This window comes from Vanrija pseudolonga, chromosome 3 (genome assembly GCF_020906515.1).
Source record: "Vanrija pseudolonga chromosome 3, complete sequence".
NCBI classification, from domain to species: domain Eukaryota; kingdom Fungi; phylum Basidiomycota; class Tremellomycetes; order Trichosporonales; family Trichosporonaceae; genus Vanrija; species Vanrija pseudolonga.
Genome location: NC_085851.1, coordinates 2709721 through 2731639, shown reverse-complemented (window position 1 = coordinate 2731639; position 21919 = coordinate 2709721). Strand labels below are relative to the sequence as shown.

Here is a 21919-nt window from a genome sequence, read left to right as displayed (position 1 = left end):
CTCTCGCACTCGACTCACCATGCCGAGCACGGGCCCCGATGCACAGCTCCTCAAAGCAGCAGCCTCTGGCGACGTGGATGGGATCACACGGGCGCTGTCAGCAGGTGCAAACGTCGAGGCGCGCGACTCGTCCCAACGCACTCCCTTGCTCCTCGCGTCGCTGGGGGACCACGTCGACGCAGCCAAAGCACTTGTAGCCGCGGGCGCGGACCCGAACGCGCAGGACACCATCCTCCAGTCCGCATGGCTCGTGACGGGCGTCACGGGGTCCGTCCCCATGCTCGAGGTGCTCCTCGGAGCGAACCCCAAGCCAGACTTAACCCTGCGTAACCGGTACGGAGGCGTGAGCGTCATCCCCGCCTCGGAGCGAGGACACGTCGATTATGTCCGCCGCGTGGTGACTACCGGCATTGATGTCAACCATATCAACAACCTCGGCTGGACGGCACTCCTTGAGGCTGTCATCCTCGGCGATGGGAGCGACAAGTACGCCCAGATTGTGCGAATCTTGCTCGAGGCTGGCGCAAAGCCCTCAATCGGCGACCATGACGGCGTGACGGCGCTTCAGCATGCCAGGCAGAAGGGGCAGAGTCGAATCGTCGAGATTCTCGAGCAGGCCTAGGCGTAGCAGTGTTGGAAGATTGTAGTGTATGAGTAAAGGTAGTGTCAACAAACTGATTGTGCTGTCTTGCAAGCCAAGACAGAATCTGGGCGGCGCAAAAGCGGCATCCGGTGTCACATCAACTCCGGTCAACCGGTCACCGTTGGCCGGTTACATCCACCTTCCTCGTCTTCCTGGTCTTCCTCGTCTTCTTTGTCTTCCTTTGTCCCTCTTTGTCGACCTCTGCGTTGCTTATTATCGTGTCTGTCTCGCCTCGTCTTCACGCTTGTTGTCCACAACCCTTCTCCATCAACTCAATTATCCTTCCTTCACTGCAACACCCCACCACCTCCGCAACTTACTCGTTGCTTCCACTCATTACTCCCACTCACTCTCGCGTTGACCCCACCTCACATCAATGACCAGCCATGAAGACCACGACCCAACGCGTCTTCGCTGACCTATCCCAACGCCCAGTACTCAAGCACATCCTCCTCGCAGCGATCAACGACCTGCGGCAGCTGTACTCGGTGGGTCCTGTCTTCAGCATGCGTCCTAACCCACCAGACCTGTCGCAACCTCCGTGACTACATGAACGACGACCCCTTCTTCCGCAGCATCTGTGAGAACCTAACATACAGTGTCCCCCCAATTCGTCACTCGCTCGACGGCGACCTGCCCAACAAGCGCACGGATCCCCGCCCGCTAGCATACAACGAGAGCTTCAGGCGCGAGGAGTCGCTCCAGGTCGGCGTGCCCGTCCTCACGCGCTGCGTGCACCCCGAGGGACAAGTTCTCGACGTGCGCGACGGGTACATGGTCACCAAGTCGAGCGCCGGGACGGGGTGGACGCTGTGGGCCCTTCCTCTGGCACACGAAGTGAGGAAGACGTACATGAAGAACCGGGACGAGGCCAAGTTTCCCTCCCCCGCTGAGGACACGATCCCGCTGCAAGACATTCAACTTCCACCCCGCCCCAAGGGAGCAGCGGAACAGCAGCGCATGTGGACCTGGGAGTTTGAGTGGTCCGCAAGGTTCGCTGCATTGGCCATCTATCCTGAGGACAACCTCGCCGCCGTCGCTGCCCAGTCGTGAGTTGACGGGTTGCCTTGGTCCTTTACCAACTCCCCAGAGTCATTGTTCCCTACGCCGGCAAGAGAAACACGCCACTCCAAACCGGACGTGCTCACCGAGTCTACTTCTACCAGCTCCGTCCCTATGGTCTAGAAAATGTCAAGACCAAGGCCAAGGTCGCATCGCCGACAGCCTTGGAGCCACACCCCCGAGCCAGACTGCCCTACCTCGAGTTCATCCTTCCGTATCAGATGGGCGAGCCTGACGTCTCATACACTCTGAAGATCGGCCCTAATGGCCTCGTGGGACTTCTCGTGAAGCGTGAAGAGTCAAGATCCTGCGTAACCGGCCCGCTCATCGTCTTCAATTACATTCGTGGCCACTGTGTTGCGGTAAGTGGCCACCGCGGGAGGCCCCGCTGACGCCCCTAGGTCATCGGCCTCGACCCCAGCGACTCTCGCATTATCGACTTTGACTTCTTCAGTGCCAAGCACATTGTTCTTCTCAAGGTCTGCCCACTGTCCGACGCCGAGCGCGCAACGTACCAACATTCGCCAACCGTTGCGCTGCTCAGCGCAAGCCTGGTGCTCATCCGGATATGCCCCAACATCGGCCATGCCCTCAACGTTTCGCAGCTCCAACGCCCTACTGGTGGGCAGGGTGCGGTTGAGACTCTCACCCATCCTCCAGGGACATGGACTGAGTGCGAGTGCTACGCCAAGTCTCCCAAGGGGGTTGTGGCTCTCGAGCTTCCTCCCCTGTCCGACAACAAGACTCCGAGGGACCAAGCCCTTCAGATGCTCAAGACTGTCTCCGGTACCGTCTCCATCAACCCTCCATTGTCACTGGGCTATCTCGGAAGCATGGTATCCTATGCCCTCTATCCGCACGGTATCGCCCAAGAGTCCCCACGTCCGGCTCTCCGGGGCAGGATCAATGCGGCTCTCTTCATCGATCGCGTTCCCATGAGCACTCGCCGCATGGCCGTCGAGGCGGCAATGCGCCAGTGGCGCAAGCAACTCGACCAGTCGAATACTCACGACACTGAGGACCCTCTTGGCCAGGAGTTTGACGACCTTCTTTGCCTCATGGTTGTCGGCCATCAAGGGTCGTTCAAGGAGTCCAAGTCCAACGGTGAAGTCTGGAGACTACACTTCTACCACGAGATCGAGTTCCCATACCCCCTCAAGGTCTTTACAAGCATTATCGAGTTTTGCAAGTCGATGGAGGATCAGGGGATCCTTGCCAAGCTCATCGATGAGCTCCGAAACAAAGGCGCGGATATCAACAAGATCCCCGACCGACCCTTCACGCGCCTCCTCGAAGTCATCGAGAGCAGCGGTGGGATGCAAGTCCAGGCAAAGAAGTTTGCCCAGCTTCTCGGTCCTCCGCTCCGACCCATGCAGGGCATGGTCCCTGATGTGCGCGAGGAATGGCAAAACTTTGCGGACATGCAGTCGACATGGATGGTAGCGACGGCCACGCACGGTCCTCGAGCCATCGATATCGAGCCATTCAACAACGAGAGCCATCCACCGCCCAAGACTCTTCCTCCCGACGACAAGAATGACAAGAAGATCCGCCACTCAAACTTCCTCGTCAAGACGTACGCCGGGGGGCTGTACTTTCCTGGTGTTCATCTCCTCAGTGGCGTCGAACTGAACCCGCTTCGTCGCAGGTGTGCCCCCGAGTGCAAGGTTCACCACACCCCGATGTTGGTGCTACCGATAGCCACTCGCCGAGTCTGTTGCTCTACTGCTCGCCGCACGGGTCGCGGGTTCCCGTCCTCCAACATCGCCCCCCACACCCCAACCTTCAGCAACGACGTCATCTCGACGCCGTATCCGGTAGCTCGCGACCTCGACGGCAAGCCGATCCCAGACAAGGTTCTTACCCAGCCGCAGGCGCTTGCATACTGTGAAGCCCAGTCGGTGCTGGTCTGCGACCAAGACTCGATCAAGGAGGCGTACTTTGACGGACAGTCACTTGTCCTTGCCCAGGTGAGCTTCTGATAGGCCGCCGCCACAGCTGACACCCCCACAGCATGACCACGTCTCCATCCTCTGCTTCTGAACCTGTGGTTGTGGCGCCTCGTCCACCTTGTTGCTTGTATCCCGGCCCTGGAGCCCCAATATCGGCAATGTTTGCCCCATAAACCTCAACCCCTCATTTGTCATTTGTTCATGAACCATACTTCACCTGTGTCTTGTCCAGCGATCAGTGTTGTTTGTTTACACTTTTTCGACATTGGTGGGCATGGTCAGCTGGTCATGTCGCTTGCCGCAAGATTACGATTGACACATCCACTGCCGCCAGATGGCTGGCAGTGATATGGCGGTAAAAGTGGCCACACGTCATTTATTCAGGGTAGTAGGTCGCTATCAGCCCTGACGTAAGAGCCTATCGGATGGGACTCGAGCCAGGCTTGATGCAGGCGGCGTCGTAGCAATGAGCCTGAAGCTAGGAAGTGTCGGGGGCCATGACGGCCAGCCAGCCAGCCAGCATTGCTCGTTTGTACCTTTCCAAAACACAAAATCAATCTCCAGACTTCTGCGCTGTCGCCGCCGCCGCCCGCCGCCGACACACCGCCGGAAGACCGACCAACACCTACCGCCCACCACCCACCCACCATCGACACAAACATTCGCTTCACCATCGCCCCATGTCTCGAATCCCCGTACCCAACGGCGGACTCCATACCTACGCTCCAAGCTCTCCAAGCACAAACTCCTCCACCATGAGCACCAGCGCCGCAAACTCGCCCGCGGCAGACACACGGCGAAAGCAGAACCGCCGCGACGAGGTGAGTAGCAGGGTCAAAAGGGTTCCTGTGTGTTTGTTTTGTTTTTCGAGCGAGACCAGAGAGACACCGTTGGTGGGCTGGTCACGATCACCCACCCGCCGTTCCACATCACACATAGCAAGTGATGCGTGCGTGCATGTAGCAGGAGCAGCGGCGGCAATACTAGCCGCCTGAACTTCCCCGCCCACCGCCGCGCCTTGCTCACGGACCGCGCCGAACGGTTCGGGCGTGGACGGGTCCGGGCGCTCTCGGTGCGAAGGCTGCCGAGCAACAGCCCAGCAGTGGTGGTGGTGGGGGTGGGTGGCGTTGAATGCCTGCGCCGAGATTGGTAGATTGTCGGAGGGGGGCGCCTTGGAGTGCATGCCCTCGAGCTGGTACAACAGCCCACTCGGTATCCATCACTGCACTGGTGTCCCGACCCCAGCCGCACGAGCCGGGGCATATCAGAGAACAAACCAAGTAGAGGACTGTGCCGAGTTGTCCCTCCCCCACCCCCTCCTGCTTCCACTCCCCCCCTTGCCTTGCCCTCTGGCTCTCTGGCCGTGGCTCATCCCTTCGCGCAATGTCCAACGCTCAGACGAACCCCTCCACGCTCATTCCTGAATCCACCGCGACCTCAATGTCGACCTCGACCTCGTCCTCGACCCGCGCCCGACCCCCCGCGGCCCCAACACCGCCCTCGCTCTCGCCCCCGATCGACGGCAACACGAAACGCACGTCTCCCGGATCGACAACGGCACACCCAAACCCCCTGCCTACGCCCCCCGGGTCGGTGCGCTCGCAAACTTCCCCTACTGTCACCTCTGTCCTCCTTCCATCGACGTCGTCCTCGTCGTCGTCGTCGGCGCCGGGCACGGCACCCATCACTCGCACGCACTCTCACGGCTCTCGGCAATCCGTGTCCTTCCCTGCCGACCTTGTCACTCCGCCCGCGTCTAAAATCCTGGCCTCGCGTCCGACCAACACGCTGTCCGTGTTCCCCGAATCCCCGGACATGGTCGACCCAAACACGCCACCCCTGACGCCCGACGAACTACCCACTCGCAAACGTTACCACTCGACCGTCAACAAAACGGAAATTACCCCTGCTGGTAAACTAAACCGCTCGGCCTCGTCGAAAATATCGTCCAAATTCCAGTCGCTGCGCAAGAAGATTGAGAGCGAGCTCTCCCGCAAGCGCCCCGGTGGCCGCCATGAGCCGTCTCAACCTACGCCAGGTGGCGCTTCCAAGCGTTCTTCCAAGCGCCCTGCCAAGGGTACCGTCGCTGGTCTCCGCCCCAGCCCTGCGCTTACTGTCCCCGAGGGCATGAGCGTTGCCGACGCCTCGCAGCTCTGCGCTGCCAAGCGTACTGACTGCGTCCTCGTCGTCGACGACGAGGAGGGCCTCAGCGGTATCTTCACCGCAAAGGACCTGGCGTTCCGTGTCACCGCGGCTGGTCTCGACCCCCGTCTGACCCCTGTCTCGGCGATCATGACCAAGAACCCCATGGTTACGCGTGACACGACTTCCGCTACCGAGGCCCTGCAGCTCATGGTTAGCCGCCACTTCCGTCACTTGGTGAGTCCTGACTTTGGTGGTTGTGGCACACGTGCTTACAGTCGCTAGCCTGTCTGCAACGAGGATGGAGATGTTGTCGGTCTCCTCGACATCACCAAGGTGTTCCACGATGCCCTCGCCAAGGTGGAGCGTGGCTCGAGTGCCACTCACCAGCTCTCGGCTGCCCTCGCTGGCGTTCAGACCGAGCTTGGCCCCGGCCTCGTCAACAACCCGCAGGCCGCCGCCATGCTCGCCTACGTTGACGCTCTCCGCGACAAGATGGCCCAGCCCGACCTGCTGTCGGTCCTCGACACGAGCCTGCCTCCGCCTACCGTCTCGCCCCGCACGTCGGTTCGCGAGGCCGCTCGCCTCATGAAGGAGCGCCGCACCACCGCTGTTTGTGTCCTCGAGACCAACACGGGCACCAGCGCCATCTCGGGTTTGAGCAACCACAGCGTTCCGCCCAGGATCGCCGGTATCTTCACGTCCAAGGACATTGTCCTTCGTGTCATTGCCGCTGGTCTCGACGCCTCGCGCTGCAGCGTCGTGCGTGTCATGACCCCTCACCCCGACACTGCCCCGCCTACCATGGTCGTTCAGGACGCTCTCAAGAAGATGCACAACGGCCACTACCTCAACCTTCCCGTTGTCGAGGAGGATGGCAGGCTCATGGGCATTGTCGACGTGCTCAAGCTCACCTACGCCACGCTCGAGCAGATTGACAGCATGAACGACGACCAGACGACCGAGTCGGGTCCCATGTGGTCCAAGTTCTTTGACACTCTCAACGCGGCTGGCGGTGACGACGACTCGGCTTCGCAGCTCTCGCACAGCGAACTGCGTACCGACACCCCCTCCAAGGAGAAGGGCCACAACCGTGGCTTATCAAGCGTCACCTCGCCCATGTCTGAGGTTATGCCCGGTGACTCTGCTTCGGCCGTCAACGAGGTCATCTCGGACATTGGCACCAAGGGCGGCTTGTCCTCTGTCGCTCCCTCCATGCCGATTGATGACGGCACCTACGTCTTCAAGTTCAAGACGCCATCAGGACGCACACACCGTTTCCAGGCTCGCCACGACAGCTACGAGCTGCTGCGCGATATTATTCACGGCAAGCTGTCGACCGACCCCTTCTTCGACACGCCAACAGACCCCTCGGCTGTTGCTGCCGACCCCTCAGTGTTCGTTGTCAACTACACGGACGACGAGGGCGACCTTGTGCAGATGACTGCCGACGGCGACGTCTCGGACGCTGTGCGCATCGCCCGCAGCCACAAGACGGACCGTGTCGTCTTGTTCCTTGACGGCGGCAACAACTGGGCAGATGCCGCAAAGTCGGCCGCCCCTAAGCCTGCCGAGGTGCCCAAGGAGGTCCCGGCCGCTCCCAAGCCCGTTGTTGAGGAGAAGGTCGAGGAGAAGGTGGCCGAGCCGGTTGCTGCTCCTGCCCCCGTCAGGGCGACCAAGGTCGTTGGACCTAATGGGGAGGAGCTCCTCTTTGGTGTTCTCCCCAAGGACATGGCGCTGCCGGCTGCCATTGGCTTCCTCGGCGTCGTGATTGCCGGCGTGTTCGTTGCCTCTCGTACCAGCAAGTAAGCTGGGAGGCGAACGCAGCACGTCGGCGTGTGGCTGGCTGATTATTTCCCTGCCACCTGTATTGTATCCGTACGCACCCACATACAATGACCAGAAAAAAACAACAACAACAGGGTTGGTTTGAGAGATAGTAGACGCGATAATACGAAGGGAAGTGCTCCATGTATATCGTGATGACTTTTGAGGGCACCCGAGCACGCGAGTGGAGCGAGTGCGCGAGGTGAGCTGTTGGCGGATGATGTCTACGAGCCCGCGCAACCACACCACCTTCTCGCCCCGTGCTATCCACGCCCGCCCGTACCCACCCACCCGCCCACCCGCCAATGCAACTGATACATGCCAATGCCTGCCAAACGCCAATCCCTCTCTACTGCATACCGAGCATCCTCAAGATCTGGCTCGGGGGCTGGGGCACGGGTGCCTCGAACTCGACCTGGGAGAAAGTGCTGCGGGTGTGAGCGGGGTGTGGCTCGTGGGACGGCGCCTGGGAGAGGGGGGAGGAGAAGGTGGCTATCCAGCAGGCCAAGGCAGCAGCCACGCCAGGTGCGCACTCTCCGCCTCTTGTTCGCCCTCCCTCGCCGGCTCGCTGCGCTCGCGAGCTCTACTCACCTAAACTTGGACGACGGCGCGCGGTTCAACCTGCGCGCGGTACGCGCGTTCGTCTGCGTGTTCTGGCCGCGGACAGGCAGGCCCATGGCGTGGCGACGGCCGCGGTAGGTGCCGATATGGCGGTGGTGCATGATGTCTGCCTGGCGCTGGCGGCGGAGGTCGACCTCGATCTTGATGCTGTTGAGCGGGTCGTCGAGGGGGCCCTCTGCGGCGGCTGCCGCGGCAGCCTTGGCGTCTGGCGCCTTGCCTGGCGCCGCGAGCACGATGCGGCTGGGCGGCGTCGACGCGGCCGGAGCAGACAGGTACGCTGACAGCGCGGTGATCTGCTGCTCTGTCAAGGAGGACACCTTGGCGTCGTTCGGGATGCTCAGCCGTGCGAGGAGGCGGGACGACGTCGCGTAGCTGATGCCGTAGAACGCGCGCAGGGCGATCCGGATCAGGTTGTGTTCTGGGAGGTAGTGGCCGAGGAGGTGCATGGTGTGTGTGGGTGTGAGGAGGGGATGTTGATGTCGATCGAGCTCGAGGTCGTCGACCTTCAAAAGTCGGGAGTGCTCGTTGGACGCCGTGCCTGGGATGCCACAAAGCGTGGCGGGAGAAAATTCCGCCAGCCAGGAGCGCATTCAGCACTCCTGTAATGTAAGTTGAGATTTCGGACACCGACCTACTCCGGACACTGTCAAAACAACATTATGCGCCCAACAACGAGCCTCCTCAAGCAGACAGCCGGCTACCGCGCGCCCGCGACACTCCCCGTGCCCTCAGCCGCGGCGTTCGCGCTCGTCCGCGACCTGCTCGCCCAGCGGCCACGGCACTTCCGCGAGATCCTCCTAGACGGCGTCGGCGCAAAGCTCACCGCCGCCAACGTGTACCCCGCCGGCGCGCGCATGAAGGGCAAGGGCAAGGCCGTGGTGGAGGAGTCGGCTGTTGAGATTCCGAAGGAGCACCCCTTTGTGTCTGGCCAGTGAGTGGGTTCGACGCGACTGGCGAGGCTGGTACGCGAGTGGAGTAGGAGGTGTCGTTCGGCGGCTTCGGCAGCTACCACCTCTCGACTCCCCACGCTAGCCCTCGCCGCTTGCCGCTCGCTCGCTTCGCTTGCGGCTCGCTGACAACCTCAGGTACCTCAAGAAGCACATCCTCCCCGTCCTTGCATCCCAAAAGCTCATCGCCAAGGAGTGGCGCCACGCCGAGCCAGGAAGCGCTCTCGAGCACGCGCACCGCCCGCACACGGATAGGAAGCACTCGATGTGGGTGCTGCAGGACGACGGCAAGTCGGCAGCACGGTGGAGCAACCTCACGAGCGGCACGGTCACGCGCCGGATCCTGTCGCAGCAGGGGCACGAGGTGCAGCTCGAGGCCAAGGCCGCGGCCGAGGCGGCGCGCCAGGCCAAGTTTGCCAGCGGCGAGGAGCAGCGTTCCGACAAGGACGTTATCGCGTGGGACGCCCGCCCGAAGGGCTTCACCGTCACTGCTGAGCGGCTGCACCTCAACCGCCGCCGCGCACGCCGCCGCGAGTTCAAGGAGGAGCACGCGGCCCGCAAGGCCGAGGAGCGCGTCGGCCACGCCCAGCTCGCGGCCGAGATGCTCGAGAAGCTGCGCGTCGCGAAGGCGTAAGAGGGAGTAGTCATTGCATGCATGGGTTAGTAGGCTAGGGGGAAAGCGAGGGAATGGGGGGAGCGGGACGGGGATAGCAGTCACGACCGAGCCAGCAACTCGCTTCATCTCCTTCTCTCGCTCACTTCCTCATCCCCCACTTCACTTCACTCACGTCTTGAATCTTGGCATGGCCCGCAGTCTGCCCAACGGCACATCTGACGCGTCTCACGCCCCTGACGCAACGGTAGACTCTGACCTCGAGCTGACGCCAGGCGCCGAGGCCACCTCGCCCTCTCCAGACCCCGAAGCCGACGACCCCGGCGCCCGCACGCACGCCGACACCCTCGCGCAAGCGTACATCCCCACCATTGTCCCGTCGTTCGCGTATGCCCCGCCGCCCGAGAACCTGGCCGTGCCGGCGTGGGTCGGCGCCTCGGAGCACAACGCACTGCCGAGGCGGCGGCGCGTGCCCCCCGAGCAGGATCCGCGGCGGGTGCGCACGCCCGCTGACCCGCGCGAGCGGTCGCCTGCGCGGCACTCTCCGGCGCCCTTCCTGCGTGTACGCACCCCCGAGACACCCGCGCCGAGGGCAGTCCCGAACGGCGCCGTCAACGGTGAGCGGCGCGTCCTCGTCCCTCCCCGCTTGCCTCCTCCAATGCCACTCCTCGCGCCAGTCCCCCAGCCAAACAGGCCCATTCGCGCCGCCTTCCTCCCCCGAGGTGGGCGCGGGCGGGCCCACAACGCTCCTCGCAGCCATAACCCCAACGCGATCCCCGTCACCCACCGCGGGCCGCTGACCTTCGCTGCGCTCGACGCGCGCCTGCACGCGCCGCGAGGGAACACGTACCTGCGTATCCACGGCGCCGCCGCCGCCTCGCAGCTGGTATGGACGGGCGAGCGCGCAAGCTCCGGCTTCAGCGCCGTCTCGCCAGCCTACGCGGGCCTCTCGCCCTCGGCGTACGCCGCGGCGCGCACAGCCCTCGCGTACGGCGCGCCGGGGTGGGTGCCGGGCCCTTATCTGGCGGACATGGCGGCGCGGCACGTCCTCGCCGAGGCGCCGGAGGACGGCACGAGCGCGTGGATCTCGGCGACGAGCAGCCTCAACTGGGCCGTGTGGGCCGTTGCGCAGGCCCTTGTTGGCGGCGAGAACGAGGTGCGCATGGCGGTCATCGTGCCGACGGGCGAGGTGTTCCTGCCTGCTAGTCGGATCACGTTGCCCCTCGCTGCCGCGAACCGGGCGAAAGACGCAGGCGAGGTGCTCTTCTTCGCCCGCGTGTTCGGCGGCTCGGTGACGGCCGACTTGGTGTGGACGTCCGAGGTGAGCTATTGAAACCAGATGCTAGCTGACGCCGACACCAGGCGCTGCCCTTCGCCCTGCCGGCGCGCTTCTGGAAGACACGCGCACAGCGCCCGCTCGTCGGATCATGGCTCGACAACCTCCGCTTCGACCCGCGCGAGCCGTTCGAGCGCGCGGTCGCGCACATGGGCGCTGGGGGGGAGGTGTGGCCTGATCAGCCCGTCCACTCGTGCGTAGCTAGTCGCGGTGCAAGGCAGTTAACGCCGCAGCCTTGGACACGCGTGGCCGCCGACTTCGAGCGACTCGGGCGACGCCGACAAGGACACCGCCGAGGTGCCAGTGGAGGAGATGACCCTCCTCAGTTTGAGTCCTGCACCTGTGGTACGAGGTCTCCAGGCGCCGCTTGAGCCCGAGCGCTGCTTCCTGCTCTGGTGAGCTGCTTTCCACCTCGAGTTCAGCTGACCCCAGATCGCCGCCCGCCGCCACGGCCAACCGCCACAAGCTCAATGCTTGTTTTCATTGCGTCATCCCCCCCCCACCCACCCACTCACAGCCAGATCTAATCTCGTCTCGTCCATCTCACTCTTGTAGCGATACCATGAACTAGCCGTTTCCCATCCACTCACCCACCCACACGCCGCCATGCTGCGGCCCCCGCTGCGCCCGTCGGCGTCCTCCTCGTCCAGTGTCTCCGTGTCGCGCTCCCCGTCCCAGGCGCCAGCGAGCATCGTGCCGCTGTTCGCCGAGCTGACATTCTACGTCGTGCCCGCCAAGCTCGAGGGGCGCATCGTGGCGGTATACGCGCAGATTGACGCGCTGGGCGGGCAGCGCACCGCGCGCGCAGAGGACGCAGACTATGTGCTCACTGCGCTGCATGGCATCCCGCGCCTGGAGCGCGTGCTTGGCAGAAACCTGGTACGCTGGCGCAGTGGTGCGAGGCAGCCCGCTCACACCCTCCTAGGCCGCGCTCAACCTCCTCCGCATCGAGTTCGTCGCCGACACATACGCGCGCTGCGTGTCCCCGGCGACCTTCCCCCGCCTGCCCAAGTGGGACGAGTACCGTATCGCCACCACACGGCGCAAGCGGTCGCCGAGCGTCGAGCTGCTCGACGGCCCAAGCCCAGCGAAGAAGCCCAAAGTCGTCGCCGCAGCCGAGGACGGTGCCGCCGGCTCCGGCTTTGGAGACTGGGACGCGGCGCAGCCGCCAGACGTGGCCCCATACTCTGCCGCCATGCCGTTCAAGGACATTCCAAAGCTTGCGTGCGAGCGCCCCTGTCCACTCACCTGCCCGAACCAGGACATTGTGCGTGCGCCTCCCCGAGGCCGAGCTGACTGACGCCTCAGATCGACGCGATCAAGCCGATCTTCGAGGAGCGCGAGTACGACGAGCCGGACCAGCTCAACTCGAACGTGCTGAGCTACCGGCGGAGCATGAGCGTGGGTGCCTGTTTTGTGGCGGCGCGCTGACTCCAGATCATGAAGTGTACGTTTGGCGCCAGAACACACTGACATCAGCCGCGCCACGCCGCTTCACGTCAGGCAAGGACGCGCGCCAGCTCAACGGCGTAGGGGATAAGGTCGCGTCGCGAGTACGTCTGCGCGCAGCGCTAGCGCTGACCCCAGATCGACGAGTATCTTTCCACTGGCGCCGTGGCGGAGAGCGAGGCCATCCTGAAATCAGCGCGCTTCAAGGCGCTCCGCACCTTCTCGACAATCTACACGATCGGCCGGCCGACCGCAGCAGACCTCTACGACAAGAAGGGGTGCCGCACGCTGGCAGACGTGCAAGCCCACTACTGCCACGACACGCCGGCGGACGACGAGCTCTCGGCGAAGGAGCTGCGGGCGCGCGACCTCCGCCGGATCAGCGGGACGATGACCCGCGGCGAGGTCGTCATGGACTGGCTTGGGCTGCGGGACGAGCTCGACGCGAGTATACCCCGCTCCGAGGTCGAGGAGATCGGCGCGTGTGTTGCCGAGCAGCTTGAGGCGCTGTGTCCTGGCTGCGAGCAGACCATCTGTGGCGGGTGGGTTTGGAGTCCGTGCCGGCTGACGCAAGGTATCGCCGCGGCAAACCGAGATCCAACGACGTGGACGTCATCTTCCGCCCGCCGAGGGAGGGGCTCGATGCGCGCCTGCTCAGAAGACTGTATGCGCGGCTAGCGGCGCTGGGCATCGTGACGCATGTGCTCCGTGAGTGTTGCCCAGCACCGCACTGACACGAAGACGTGTCCACGCTCGACCACACCACACCGCTCCACTCGCATCCGGGCAACTTTGATAACCTCGACAAGGCGTTCGTCATCCTCCGCCTCCCGCCCTCGGCGGACAACCCCGCCCCGCTCCACCGGCGCGTCGACCTCATCTGCGCCCCGCCAGAGCGGTACGCCGCCGCCGTGCTCAGCTGGTCGGGGAGCATGATGTTCGAGCGCGACTTTCGGCGCTATGTCGAGGCTAGGTGCGTGTGTGCGAAGGTGATGACTGACGATGAGCAGAGGCCTCAAGTTCCGCGCGGGGTTGATTAACGCCAAGACTAACGAGGAGATCAACTTTGGCTCGGAGCGAGAAATCTTCGCGCATGTTGGGCTGAGATACATCCCGCCCGAGCTGAGGAACGCTGATGGGTAGGCGCGGTGAACATCTTGGTGCTTCTGCCACTTGCTCTATCATATGCATACTTGTATTGGTTGTCTAGATGGTGCTCTGGGGTCGCCCCTGCGTCGACTACTTTCGCTTGGCAAGTGGCGCCACGACGGGCGGGCGAGGTCCCTTGAACCATAGTCCGGCGAGGATGACGAGGTGGACCGCTAACATGGCCAGCGAGCTGCGCGGGGTGGACGGGTACGTAAGCCACGCCTTTTCCAGGAGGGCAATGAAGCCGAGGCTGTGGTGTGAGCTCGTTCACGATGACCACATCAGCTTAGCTCACATGAGAACAGGCTCGCCCCAGCCGCCGCCGAGGTAGAGCAGCAGTGGCAGCTGGTGGAAGTACCACGCGTGGAACTGGTAGTGCAGGCTGCGAGCGAAGGTCATGCCGATGAGGTTGGACGTGAAGAGGACGAGGGGAATGTCTGTGAGGTTAGGTGTGGCCGGACTCCTGGCACCTACGCGAGCTTGGAAGCTGGCCGAGAGGTACAGCTGGCCGGAACGACGCCTTGACACTCGACAGTCCACGCTTGAGCACGGCAGCCGACCCACCCGGGACCGGGTTCCACCTGAACCACCCGAACGCGATGAGCGTAACGACGTGTGCGATGAGAAGGCCGCGCGCGAAGCCCTTGGACAGGAAGGTCTCTTCGCTCACGAACCGCCAGTTGACAGTCCACTTGTACATGAACTCGCGGGAGAAGTCAAACGCCGAGGTAAAGTAGGCCCGTGCGTCAGCGGCCGTGTCGAGGAAGTAGAAGCCTGGGAGGGCGACCTGCGTGATGGCGATGAGGACCACCGAGTCGACGGTGCCGAAGGCGCCCCGATTCTGGAACAGGATGACCAGGAGGCCGGGGAGCGTGAGCAGGATGTTCATCTTGACGCCGAGTGCAAGGCTGGTGGGTTAGAGTGCCACAACTGCTCAAACCCACGAGTACACCAGCGATGCCACCTTCCACCACCCGGTCTGGAAGAGCACGACCGACGCGTAGAAGATGAGCATTGCGAACGGGTCGTTGAAGAGGCGCAGCAGGTAGATCGAGTGCGAGCGCTTGGAGAAGACGAGCGGGATGAGGATCCATTGTGGGATGTGCTTGCTCCGTCCCGCGAGGAAGTAGATGGTTGAAACGAGGACCAGTGTCACGGACTCGACGACGAGGAAGATGAACTGCGCTGGACGCTCGCGGCCTGCCGCAGGCAGCAGCTTGTACAGCGCCGTGTAGATGTACAGGTGGAGAGCGGGGTAACTGGGATCTTAGCAGGTGATTCGTCAAGTCAATGCCACCTACACTAGTGGTCCTGTCTCCCCCTCAAGCTTGGAGTAGTCCCTCTCGCCGGTGAGGAAGCCATCCACCTGCTGCATGTACGCGTCCCAGTCGATCTTTGTGTCTGCGAGTGTCAGGGCCGTGCGCGCAGCAGCCGCAGCAGCAACAGTAGACGTACATGGAATCTTCCAGATGATGACGAGGCCGATGGCAAACTGGAAAGCCAAGAGACCGGCAGCCAAGATCCAGAAGTACGCGCGGTCGAAGAGCAGCGCGCGGACAGTGCCCACCGGGTCGCTGAACAGTCCGGTCACGAGCGAAGTGACGAGCTCGACGGTGCTCTTGGAGCCCGAGGGGCGCGAGCTGCGCGGCACTGGCGGTGCGGTCCCTCTTGCCGAGGCGCCCGGTGATGGCTTTGGCGTCGGTGCCATGTCTCTTTTGCGTGAGAGGATGTGTGTGATGGAGATGTCGGAGGTGGGAGTCGTGTTGTCGAGCCCGAATTGGATGACGCGTATTGCGATTTATTTAGACTTTGTGATTGCTGGCTGGCAGCTCTGTGCCGAGATTGCGGGGCCTAATCGCACGCCCTGCCACCCACCTACTTCCGCTTTTCAGACTCGTACCCACTCATCGACACAGTCTACCGCAAAAATCATGTAACCAATTTAGGTGAGATTTGGGGGATCGTCCTCTGCATGTGCATGTACAAGGGCCAGGAATTTAAACCGCGTTTCTATGCATCGTAGAGGCAGAGATGTACATTTACTGATAACTCCGAGGTCGTGGGCGGGATCAAATCTGTCTGCCCCGCCACCCACGCCCCGACGCGTCAAAACATTAGGTGGACAAGGACGCGTCCAGAGAAATCAACAACGATTGACTGCGTTTACTCTCCACCTCCTACTCATAACATCACCCACAACAATGAACCGTAGGGGTCACCTGTCCCACAAGGTCCCCAACGTCAAGTTGCGGCCGGCGCCAGAGCGCAGGAGCAACAGAGGGCGCCAGACCATCCCGGACAGCGAGATCTTAGCCAGAGCTATGGAGGAAGACTCGTCAGGTGAGCGGACCTGTGCGGGCCGAACTGACGTTCCCAGACGACGATGCCGCCGGCCCATCGATCGACAATGCCAACAGGCCGTGGAAACACGTTACGCTCACCTTCACCGGCGTCGAGGACAAGCCCGAGCTCGTCAAGCTCGTGCGCGAACTCGGAGGCAACATCGAGAGTGCTCTGACCCAGACGGTCAACTATGTTGTTGCCGTGGGATACACGTCGCAGAAGTATAACGTGGGTAGCTAGGGCGATAGGGGGGTGGCTGACAGACACAGTACGCTGTCGAGCATAGGATCCCGGTCATGGCGCCGTCGTGGATCCGCGATGCGCATGCCCAGTGGATTAAGGGAGGGGAGCTCGACTTCGCCTCGGTGGGTTCACTCCCTGTGACGTCCTGCTAACCCGCCAGAGCGTCGAGTCGCACCGCTTGCTGCCGTTCCTCGGGCTAAAGATCTCCATCACCGGCATCGACCAGCTCGACCGCAGGAAACAGATCATCAAGCTCATCAATCAGGAGGGAGGCGTGTACAGCAGGGACCTCGACAGGACCTGCACGCACCTCGTGTCCGCGTACCCGACCACGGACCCCAAGTCCAAGCAGAGCGAAAAGATCAAGTGGGCGGTCAAGGAGCTCGGCGACCGTGCGATGCAGCGCCGCCGCGGGAAACGCTTGGACGACCCAGACATGTGCATTGTCTACGAGTCGTGGATCTGGGACTGTGTCGGGTTTCACGGCCGGTGGAGTGAAGACGCCTACGACGCCCGTAAGCCGCGTCGGGATGGACGAGTACGACCCGAGGATGTTCTCGACGGCTCCGTGTTCCGCCAGCCTGAGAAGGAGGAGGTGCCTCTCGACGAGGAGGAGCTGCAGCCTGCCGTGGCTCGAAAGCGGAAGCGTGGGGGCATTGACGACCTCGTCGGAGAACTGTTATCAACAACAGAGCCCCCGGCAGAAGCCAAGCGCGCAAGTCCGACGGTAGACCAGAAACCTGGGGTCATTGAACTCGATGAGCTTCCTCGACGACAAACAGCCGCCTACGACCCTCAGGCTTCAGTTCTCCACGCGACCAAGTCGGGAGCATTCGACAAGCCAGCAGCAGCCGGTCCGTCGAAACCGGCCAAGATCGACACTCCTCCCAGCGATGATACTTCGCGAACGTCGCCCCTGCCAATCTTCCACGGTCTGAGATTCAGCCACGCCATCCCTGACGGTTATCAAGGGCTTGAGAATGCTTTGAGACAGCACGGCGGCGTCACCGTCAGCGAGGCTGACCGCTTGGCTGGTGCCCCAGTGGACTATGTCATCGTTCGACTGTGAGTGGTATTGTCACCCACGACTCCTGCTGACCACCTCAGCTCGGCGCGCCTCCGGCCACCGATGCCAGAACTACCCACGGGCCAGACAGCACCACAAGTCGTAACCGAGTGCTGGGTGGAGGGCTGCTGCTTCTCCCAGCGACTATTATCTCCGGACGAGAACCTCGTTTTCCAGCCCGTAAGCTTCACACGAGCAATCCCGGAAGCCGAACCCTTCCTCGTCCACATTTCAGGCTTCTCAACTGAAACAAATGTGTACCTGCGGCGACTGCTGCGGACTATCGGAGGAACCCTATCTGAGAGGCTCAACAAGCATGCGACCCATCTGGTGTGCGCGTCGCCAGCGGGACTCAAGTACGACAAGGCGAAGGAGTGGGGCCTGACTGTTGTGCGGGATTCGTGGCTCTGGACAATGGGACGGACGGGTGTCATGGAGCCTGCAAGTGCTCACGCCCACGATGGTGGGTCTGCGGGCCTGAGCTTACCGTACTCACACTGCTCAGCCCCTGCCCCCGCTGCCACTGCTAGTGCAAGACAGACGACGAACACAACGACCTCGTCTGGTCTCGACCCAAGCCTCCCACCACCCGAGGGTGGCGCTCTGCGCGGAACACCGGGAGCTCGGTCACTCAAGCCTACTCCGACGCATGTGGACGTGATCCCGGACGCAGAGCACGCCAACCCTCTGTCACCACCGAAGCACGCGACCGAGCGAATCCTCAACCGCGCCATCCTGAGTCCTGGACGCCGAACCGCATCCGCCCCAGAGTCTTCCCCGCTCGGCTCACCCGCTAGAGCATCCGACCTCAAGGCGTCGGCCACAGTCGGCGCTACCGGCACCCGAGATGACTTCACTGCAGCCTTGCGCAAACTTGCCGAGGACCCCGCGCCCCAGCGTTCCAAGCTGGTGAGTTGCTTCGATAAGGACTGCCACTGACGTCAGGTCCGCCGTGCTCGAGTTAGCTCGACAAAGTCAAAGGCCGTGGTCACGCCGACCGCAGGCTCTCCTTCCACCTCGCCCGTCAAGTCGCCTGCGAAGGAACCCGTGACCATGCTCGGAGTTCCGCCAGCAGCGGTGGAGGACGAGTCGATGCGGGTGACCTATGCGGACCCCGTATCGGAGAAGGAGCGCCGCCGCTTGGTGGACGCCGTGATGCGCAGCGGGCCGAGCCCCTCCAAGGCGAGCCCATCTAGGCGACAGAAACTGTAATGCGGCGGTGGTGCACCGCCAGAGTGGGTTGGAGTGGGGTGTGGTCCCTTGTGAAACGTCTGGTCGCCTGTCCTGCCAAGACATGACCTGCGAGACTGTGTAGTCCTTATGCTTACGCCGCTATGCAAGCAATGTATTGCCTAGAGCCTATGCAAGCGATATATTTGTCCATCGCCAAGCGAGGGAGCACAGGGAAGTGTGAAGTGGGTGAGCACGCCAAATAGCCAGGGAATCACTGTATCTTGTGGCTGGCGCCTGAAACGGAAGTCGCCGATGGTCGTCCCTCCCCCCACAATTAACGATGAAGCGAAGAGCGAGCAGCACAAGCACAAGCACCAGCACAGTACGACGCCAGAAGAGGAGGCACGTTTGACGATGCCGAAAGCAGAAGTAGTCGCTCCAACAGCAAGATCACGAGGTGTGGTGACAACAGGACCTGGCATTCAGATCCTCTCGTTATCTGCACGTCAAGAACAATTGTGCGCCGTAAGGCGGGGCCGTCCGATCAAGAGGACGACGACGACGACGAGGAGCAGCTCAGTTCCGCTCCGTCCACCTCCTCTTCACGCAACCAGGCACCAACCTTGCTTGGCGTGATTGGAAAAAAAGTCTGCTCTCCTCGTGCTTGCAGTCTCCCATTGTAACATTGCGCATAGCGCAGTGGGGAGGCAAAGCACATGGCGCTAGCTACAAGCGAAATGGCTGGGGAACGCTCGCGTTTGACTTTTGGTTTTGGCAGTGCCTAGCGTCTCGAGCCCTGAGGATGGCATGTGGCGAGCGCATGACGTCAAACAAGCCGTGGGGGTGTCTCACTAGAGCGCTACACTTTGCTCAGTATCCTCGTGCCGCGGGGACGGGGGGGCAGTGAGGGGTCGGCTCGGCTCAACTTGGCTCGGCGGGGCGGCCCACGAGCTCGAGAGTACTTAAGCTGAGGGGGGTAGGTGAGCAGCTGAGACCCCCACGCACTCACAATGCTCCCCCTCGTCCTCGCTCCGCTCCTGTTGGCGCTGGCGCACGCCGCGCCCGTCGAGCCGGCGACGCACACGCTCAATAAGCGCTGGAATACCTGCTCGGGGTACAATGTCGCCGGGTGCCCGTTCGCCTCGGCGGGCGAGCACGGCGCCGTCGCGACCGAGATCGGCACGTGCTCTGCTATCGGCGTGCAGGCGCTCAAGGACGGCGGGAGCGCCGCTGATGGTGAGTGCGGGGTTTTGGGTGGCCGAGCGAGGTAGGGTGATATGAGCTAACACAGCCAGCCATCATCGCTGCCTCGCTCTGCGTAGGCGTTATCTCCAACTGGCACTCTGGTATCGGAGGCGTAAGTGCCGCGCTCGCTCCGCTAGCTCACCCTCGCAGGGCGGATTCCTCATCAACCGCTTCACCAACAAGGACGGCTCGAAGGGGTACGAGCAGATCGACTTCCGCGAGACGGCCCCGGCAGGCAGCAACGAGACCATGTACTCGCAGTACGGCGTCAACCAGACCAAGTCGACCAAGGGCGGTCTGGCGGTCGGTGTGCCGGGCGAGATCAGGGGTGGGTTGCTGGTTCTTGACGACTCGCTAACCCGCCTCCAGCCTGGGAAGCCCTGCACAAGCGCCACGGAAAGCTGCCGTGGAAGCGCCTGTTCGAGCCGTCTATCGACATTGCGCGCCACGGCTTCCCGGTGAACTATGACCTCGCGACTGTCTTGACGCCCGCGTACCCTTTCCTCACCTCCGACCCGATCTGGGCAGAGCAGTTCGCGCCGAACGGCACGCTGCTGAAGCAAGGCGACTACGTGTACCGCCACCGCCTGGCGGACGCGTTGACGATCATTGCCAAGAAGGGCCCCGACGCGTTCTACCACGGCCGTATTGCCAAGAACATCGTCAAGGCCGCCCAGGCGCAGGGCGGCATCATCACCCTCAAGGATTTGGCAGGGTACAAGGTCAACGTCAAGAACACGTCTGTGGTCGAGTACCGCGGCAAGCGCATCTACTCGACCACGGCGCCCAGCAGCGGTGTGGTGGTGCTCTCGACGCTCAAGATCTTCGAGGGCTTCCCGGACGGCGGGGCGGCGGATGACTCGCCGGCGATCAACCTGACGACGCACTACCGTGAGCAGACCTCAGCTGACGTCTGGCATGGCATGCAGTGCTGATCTCTTCGCAGTCGTCGAAGCCGACAAGCTCGGCTACGGCCAGCGCGCGACCCTCGGCGACCCGGCCTTCACGGCCAACGTGACGGCCCTCGAGGCGAGCTACCTCACCGAGCCGGTCATCAAGGCGGCCCGCGCGCGCATCCACGCCAACACGACCTTCCCGCCGCCGTACTACAACCCGGACAACTACTTCCCCTCGCGCGAGGGCGGCACGAGCCACCTCGCCGCGGTCGACAAGGACGGTAACGCGGTCAGCCTGACGACGACGGTGAACCTGATCTGGGGATCGGGTGTTAGTGAGTCGCGTGGCGCTGGAGGCAGGGTAGGACGCCTGCTGACACCCACTCCCAGTCACCGAGGACGGCATCGTGCTCAACAACGAGATGGACGACTTCTCGTCCCCCGGCCAGGTGAACGCGTTCGGCTTTCCCGCCAACCCGATCAACTTTATCAAGCCCGGCAAGCGGCCCCAGTCGTCGATTGCGTCCAGCCTCGTCGAGGACGAGCACGGCAACCTCGTCTTCGTGACCGGCTCGGCTGGCGGCTCGCGCATCATCACGGCGACGCTGCAGCAGCTGCACAACTATGTGGACAAGGGTCTGAACGCTACGGGCAGCACGTACCAGTGAGTCGCTCCCACCTGGCCTGCAAATATCACACCCCCTGATGCCCCGCCCCAGTCCCCGCTGGCACGACCAGCTCAGCGGCAAGACCTTCTTCGACTACGACGACCCCTCGCGCCCGATCCCGCTCAAGGGCTACGACAACGGCACAGTCGCGTACTTCACCAGCCTGGGCTACAACATCACGTACCAGTCGCCGTTCGGCTCGAGCACGTCGCATGCGATCAGCAAGCTCCCCAACGGCCAGTGGCTTGCGGCGGCGGACCCGCGCCGCCCGACCGGCTGGGGGCAGGCGTACTAGGTCATGTGGTACGTGGTTGTGCTTATCGCGGAATGTGTGCGCTTGTTGCGCACGGACATTGAATGGTAAAAGCCGAGATATAATCATAGGCATGAATGAATGGTTGCTTGCTTTCGGGGTTGGCGGATGCCGCGGGGTAGCGCCGGCGGTACGCCCGCGGAGCGCACGATCAAATGTCCGCCGCCGAGCCGAGGCTATCAGGTGATTGCGCAACGGTAGCGCCCATGGCGGAGTATCACGCCGACACGA

General features: G+C 62.8%; 10 protein-coding genes across 10 annotated transcripts; 8 read left to right on the top strand and 2 right to left on the bottom strand.

The window, feature by feature from the left end:
* Positions 1-19: 19 nt before the first annotated feature.
* On the top strand, positions 20-622 carry Lxx09580 (Putative ankyrin-containing lipoprotein; the record flags this gene model as incomplete). Its single annotated transcript, XM_062771162.1, has 1 exon — positions 20-622. One exon carries the CDS (start codon positions 20-22, stop codon positions 620-622), a length of 603 nt encoding a protein of 200 aa, XP_062627146.1.
* A 407-nt stretch (positions 623-1029) lies between these two features.
* Positions 1030-3687, top strand: LOC62_03G004643 (uncharacterized protein; the record flags this gene model as incomplete). The annotated part of the gene is made up of 4 exons (XM_062771161.1): positions 1030-1131; positions 1169-1692; positions 1734-2067; positions 2107-3687. The coding sequence occupies 4 exons, from the start codon at positions 1030-1032 to the stop codon at positions 3685-3687; spliced, it is 2541 nt and encodes an 846-aa protein (XP_062627145.1).
* A 516-nt stretch (positions 3688-4203) lies between these two features.
* On the top strand, positions 4204-7792 carry CBSCBSPB3 (CBS domain-containing protein CBSCBSPB3). Its single transcript, XM_062771160.1, has 2 exons — positions 4204-6036; positions 6085-7792. Exons 1-2 carry the CDS (start codon positions 5041-5043, stop codon positions 7606-7608), a joined length of 2520 nt encoding a protein of 839 aa, XP_062627144.1. The 5' UTR covers positions 4204-5040; the 3' UTR covers positions 7609-7792.
* Positions 7793-7952: 160 nt separating this feature from the next.
* sws2 (37S ribosomal protein subunit sws2, mitochondrial) lies at positions 7953-8715 on the bottom strand. The gene is made up of 2 exons (XM_062771159.1): positions 8218-8715; positions 7953-8054 (listed from the first exon to the last, which is right to left on the bottom strand). The coding sequence occupies exons 1-2, from the start codon at positions 8691-8693 to the stop codon at positions 7976-7978; spliced, it is 555 nt and encodes a 184-aa protein (XP_062627143.1). The 5' UTR covers positions 8694-8715; the 3' UTR covers positions 7953-7975.
* A 181-nt stretch (positions 8716-8896) lies between these two features.
* On the top strand, positions 8897-9870 carry LOC62_03G004640 (uncharacterized protein). The gene is made up of 2 exons (XM_062771158.1): positions 8897-9178; positions 9333-9870. Exons 1-2 carry the CDS (start codon positions 8907-8909, stop codon positions 9826-9828), a joined length of 768 nt encoding a protein of 255 aa, XP_062627142.1. The 5' UTR covers positions 8897-8906; the 3' UTR covers positions 9829-9870.
* A 127-nt stretch (positions 9871-9997) lies between these two features.
* On the top strand, positions 9998-11542 carry LOC62_03G004639 (uncharacterized protein; the record flags this gene model as incomplete). Its single annotated transcript, XM_062771157.1, has 3 exons — positions 9998-11128; positions 11170-11336; positions 11377-11542. 3 exons carry the CDS (start codon positions 9998-10000, stop codon positions 11540-11542), a joined length of 1464 nt encoding a protein of 487 aa, XP_062627141.1.
* Positions 11543-11722: 180 nt separating this feature from the next.
* POLM (DNA-directed DNA/RNA polymerase mu) lies at positions 11723-13735 on the top strand (the record flags this gene model as incomplete). Its single annotated transcript, XM_062771156.1, has 8 exons — positions 11723-12022; positions 12069-12410; positions 12452-12544; positions 12607-12696; positions 12731-13134; positions 13167-13300; positions 13334-13565; positions 13603-13735. The coding sequence occupies exons 1-8, from the start codon at positions 11750-11752 to the stop codon at positions 13733-13735; spliced, it is 1701 nt and encodes a 566-aa protein (XP_062627140.1). The 5' UTR covers positions 11723-11749.
* Positions 13736-13831: 96 nt separating this feature from the next.
* On the bottom strand, positions 13832-15449 carry ALG3_0 (Dol-P-Man:Man(5)GlcNAc(2)-PP-Dol alpha-1,3-mannosyltransferase; the record flags this gene model as incomplete). The annotated part of the gene is made up of 6 exons (XM_062771155.1): positions 13832-13991; positions 14037-14178; positions 14216-14649; positions 14686-15000; positions 15043-15142; positions 15197-15449. 6 exons carry the CDS (start codon positions 15447-15449, stop codon positions 13832-13834), a joined length of 1404 nt encoding a protein of 467 aa, XP_062627139.1.
* Positions 15450-15931: 482 nt separating this feature from the next.
* On the top strand, positions 15932-18731 carry Topbp1 (DNA topoisomerase 2-binding protein 1). Its single transcript, XM_062771154.1, has 7 exons — positions 15932-16081; positions 16119-16312; positions 16354-16449; positions 16488-17392; positions 17435-17856; positions 17899-18302; positions 18339-18731. Exons 1-7 carry the CDS (start codon positions 15943-15945, stop codon positions 18603-18605), a joined length of 2427 nt encoding a protein of 808 aa, XP_062627138.1. The 5' UTR covers positions 15932-15942; the 3' UTR covers positions 18606-18731.
* Positions 18732-19576: 845 nt separating this feature from the next.
* On the top strand, positions 19577-21777 carry ARB_02921 (Glutathione hydrolase proenzyme; the record flags this gene model as incomplete). Its single annotated transcript, XM_062771153.1, has 7 exons — positions 19577-19802; positions 19862-19923; positions 19962-20139; positions 20181-20702; positions 20758-21042; positions 21098-21371; positions 21427-21777. The coding sequence occupies 7 exons, from the start codon at positions 19577-19579 to the stop codon at positions 21668-21670; spliced, it is 1791 nt and encodes a 596-aa protein (XP_062627137.1). The 3' UTR covers positions 21671-21777.
* Between the last annotated feature and the right edge of the window lie 142 nt (positions 21778-21919).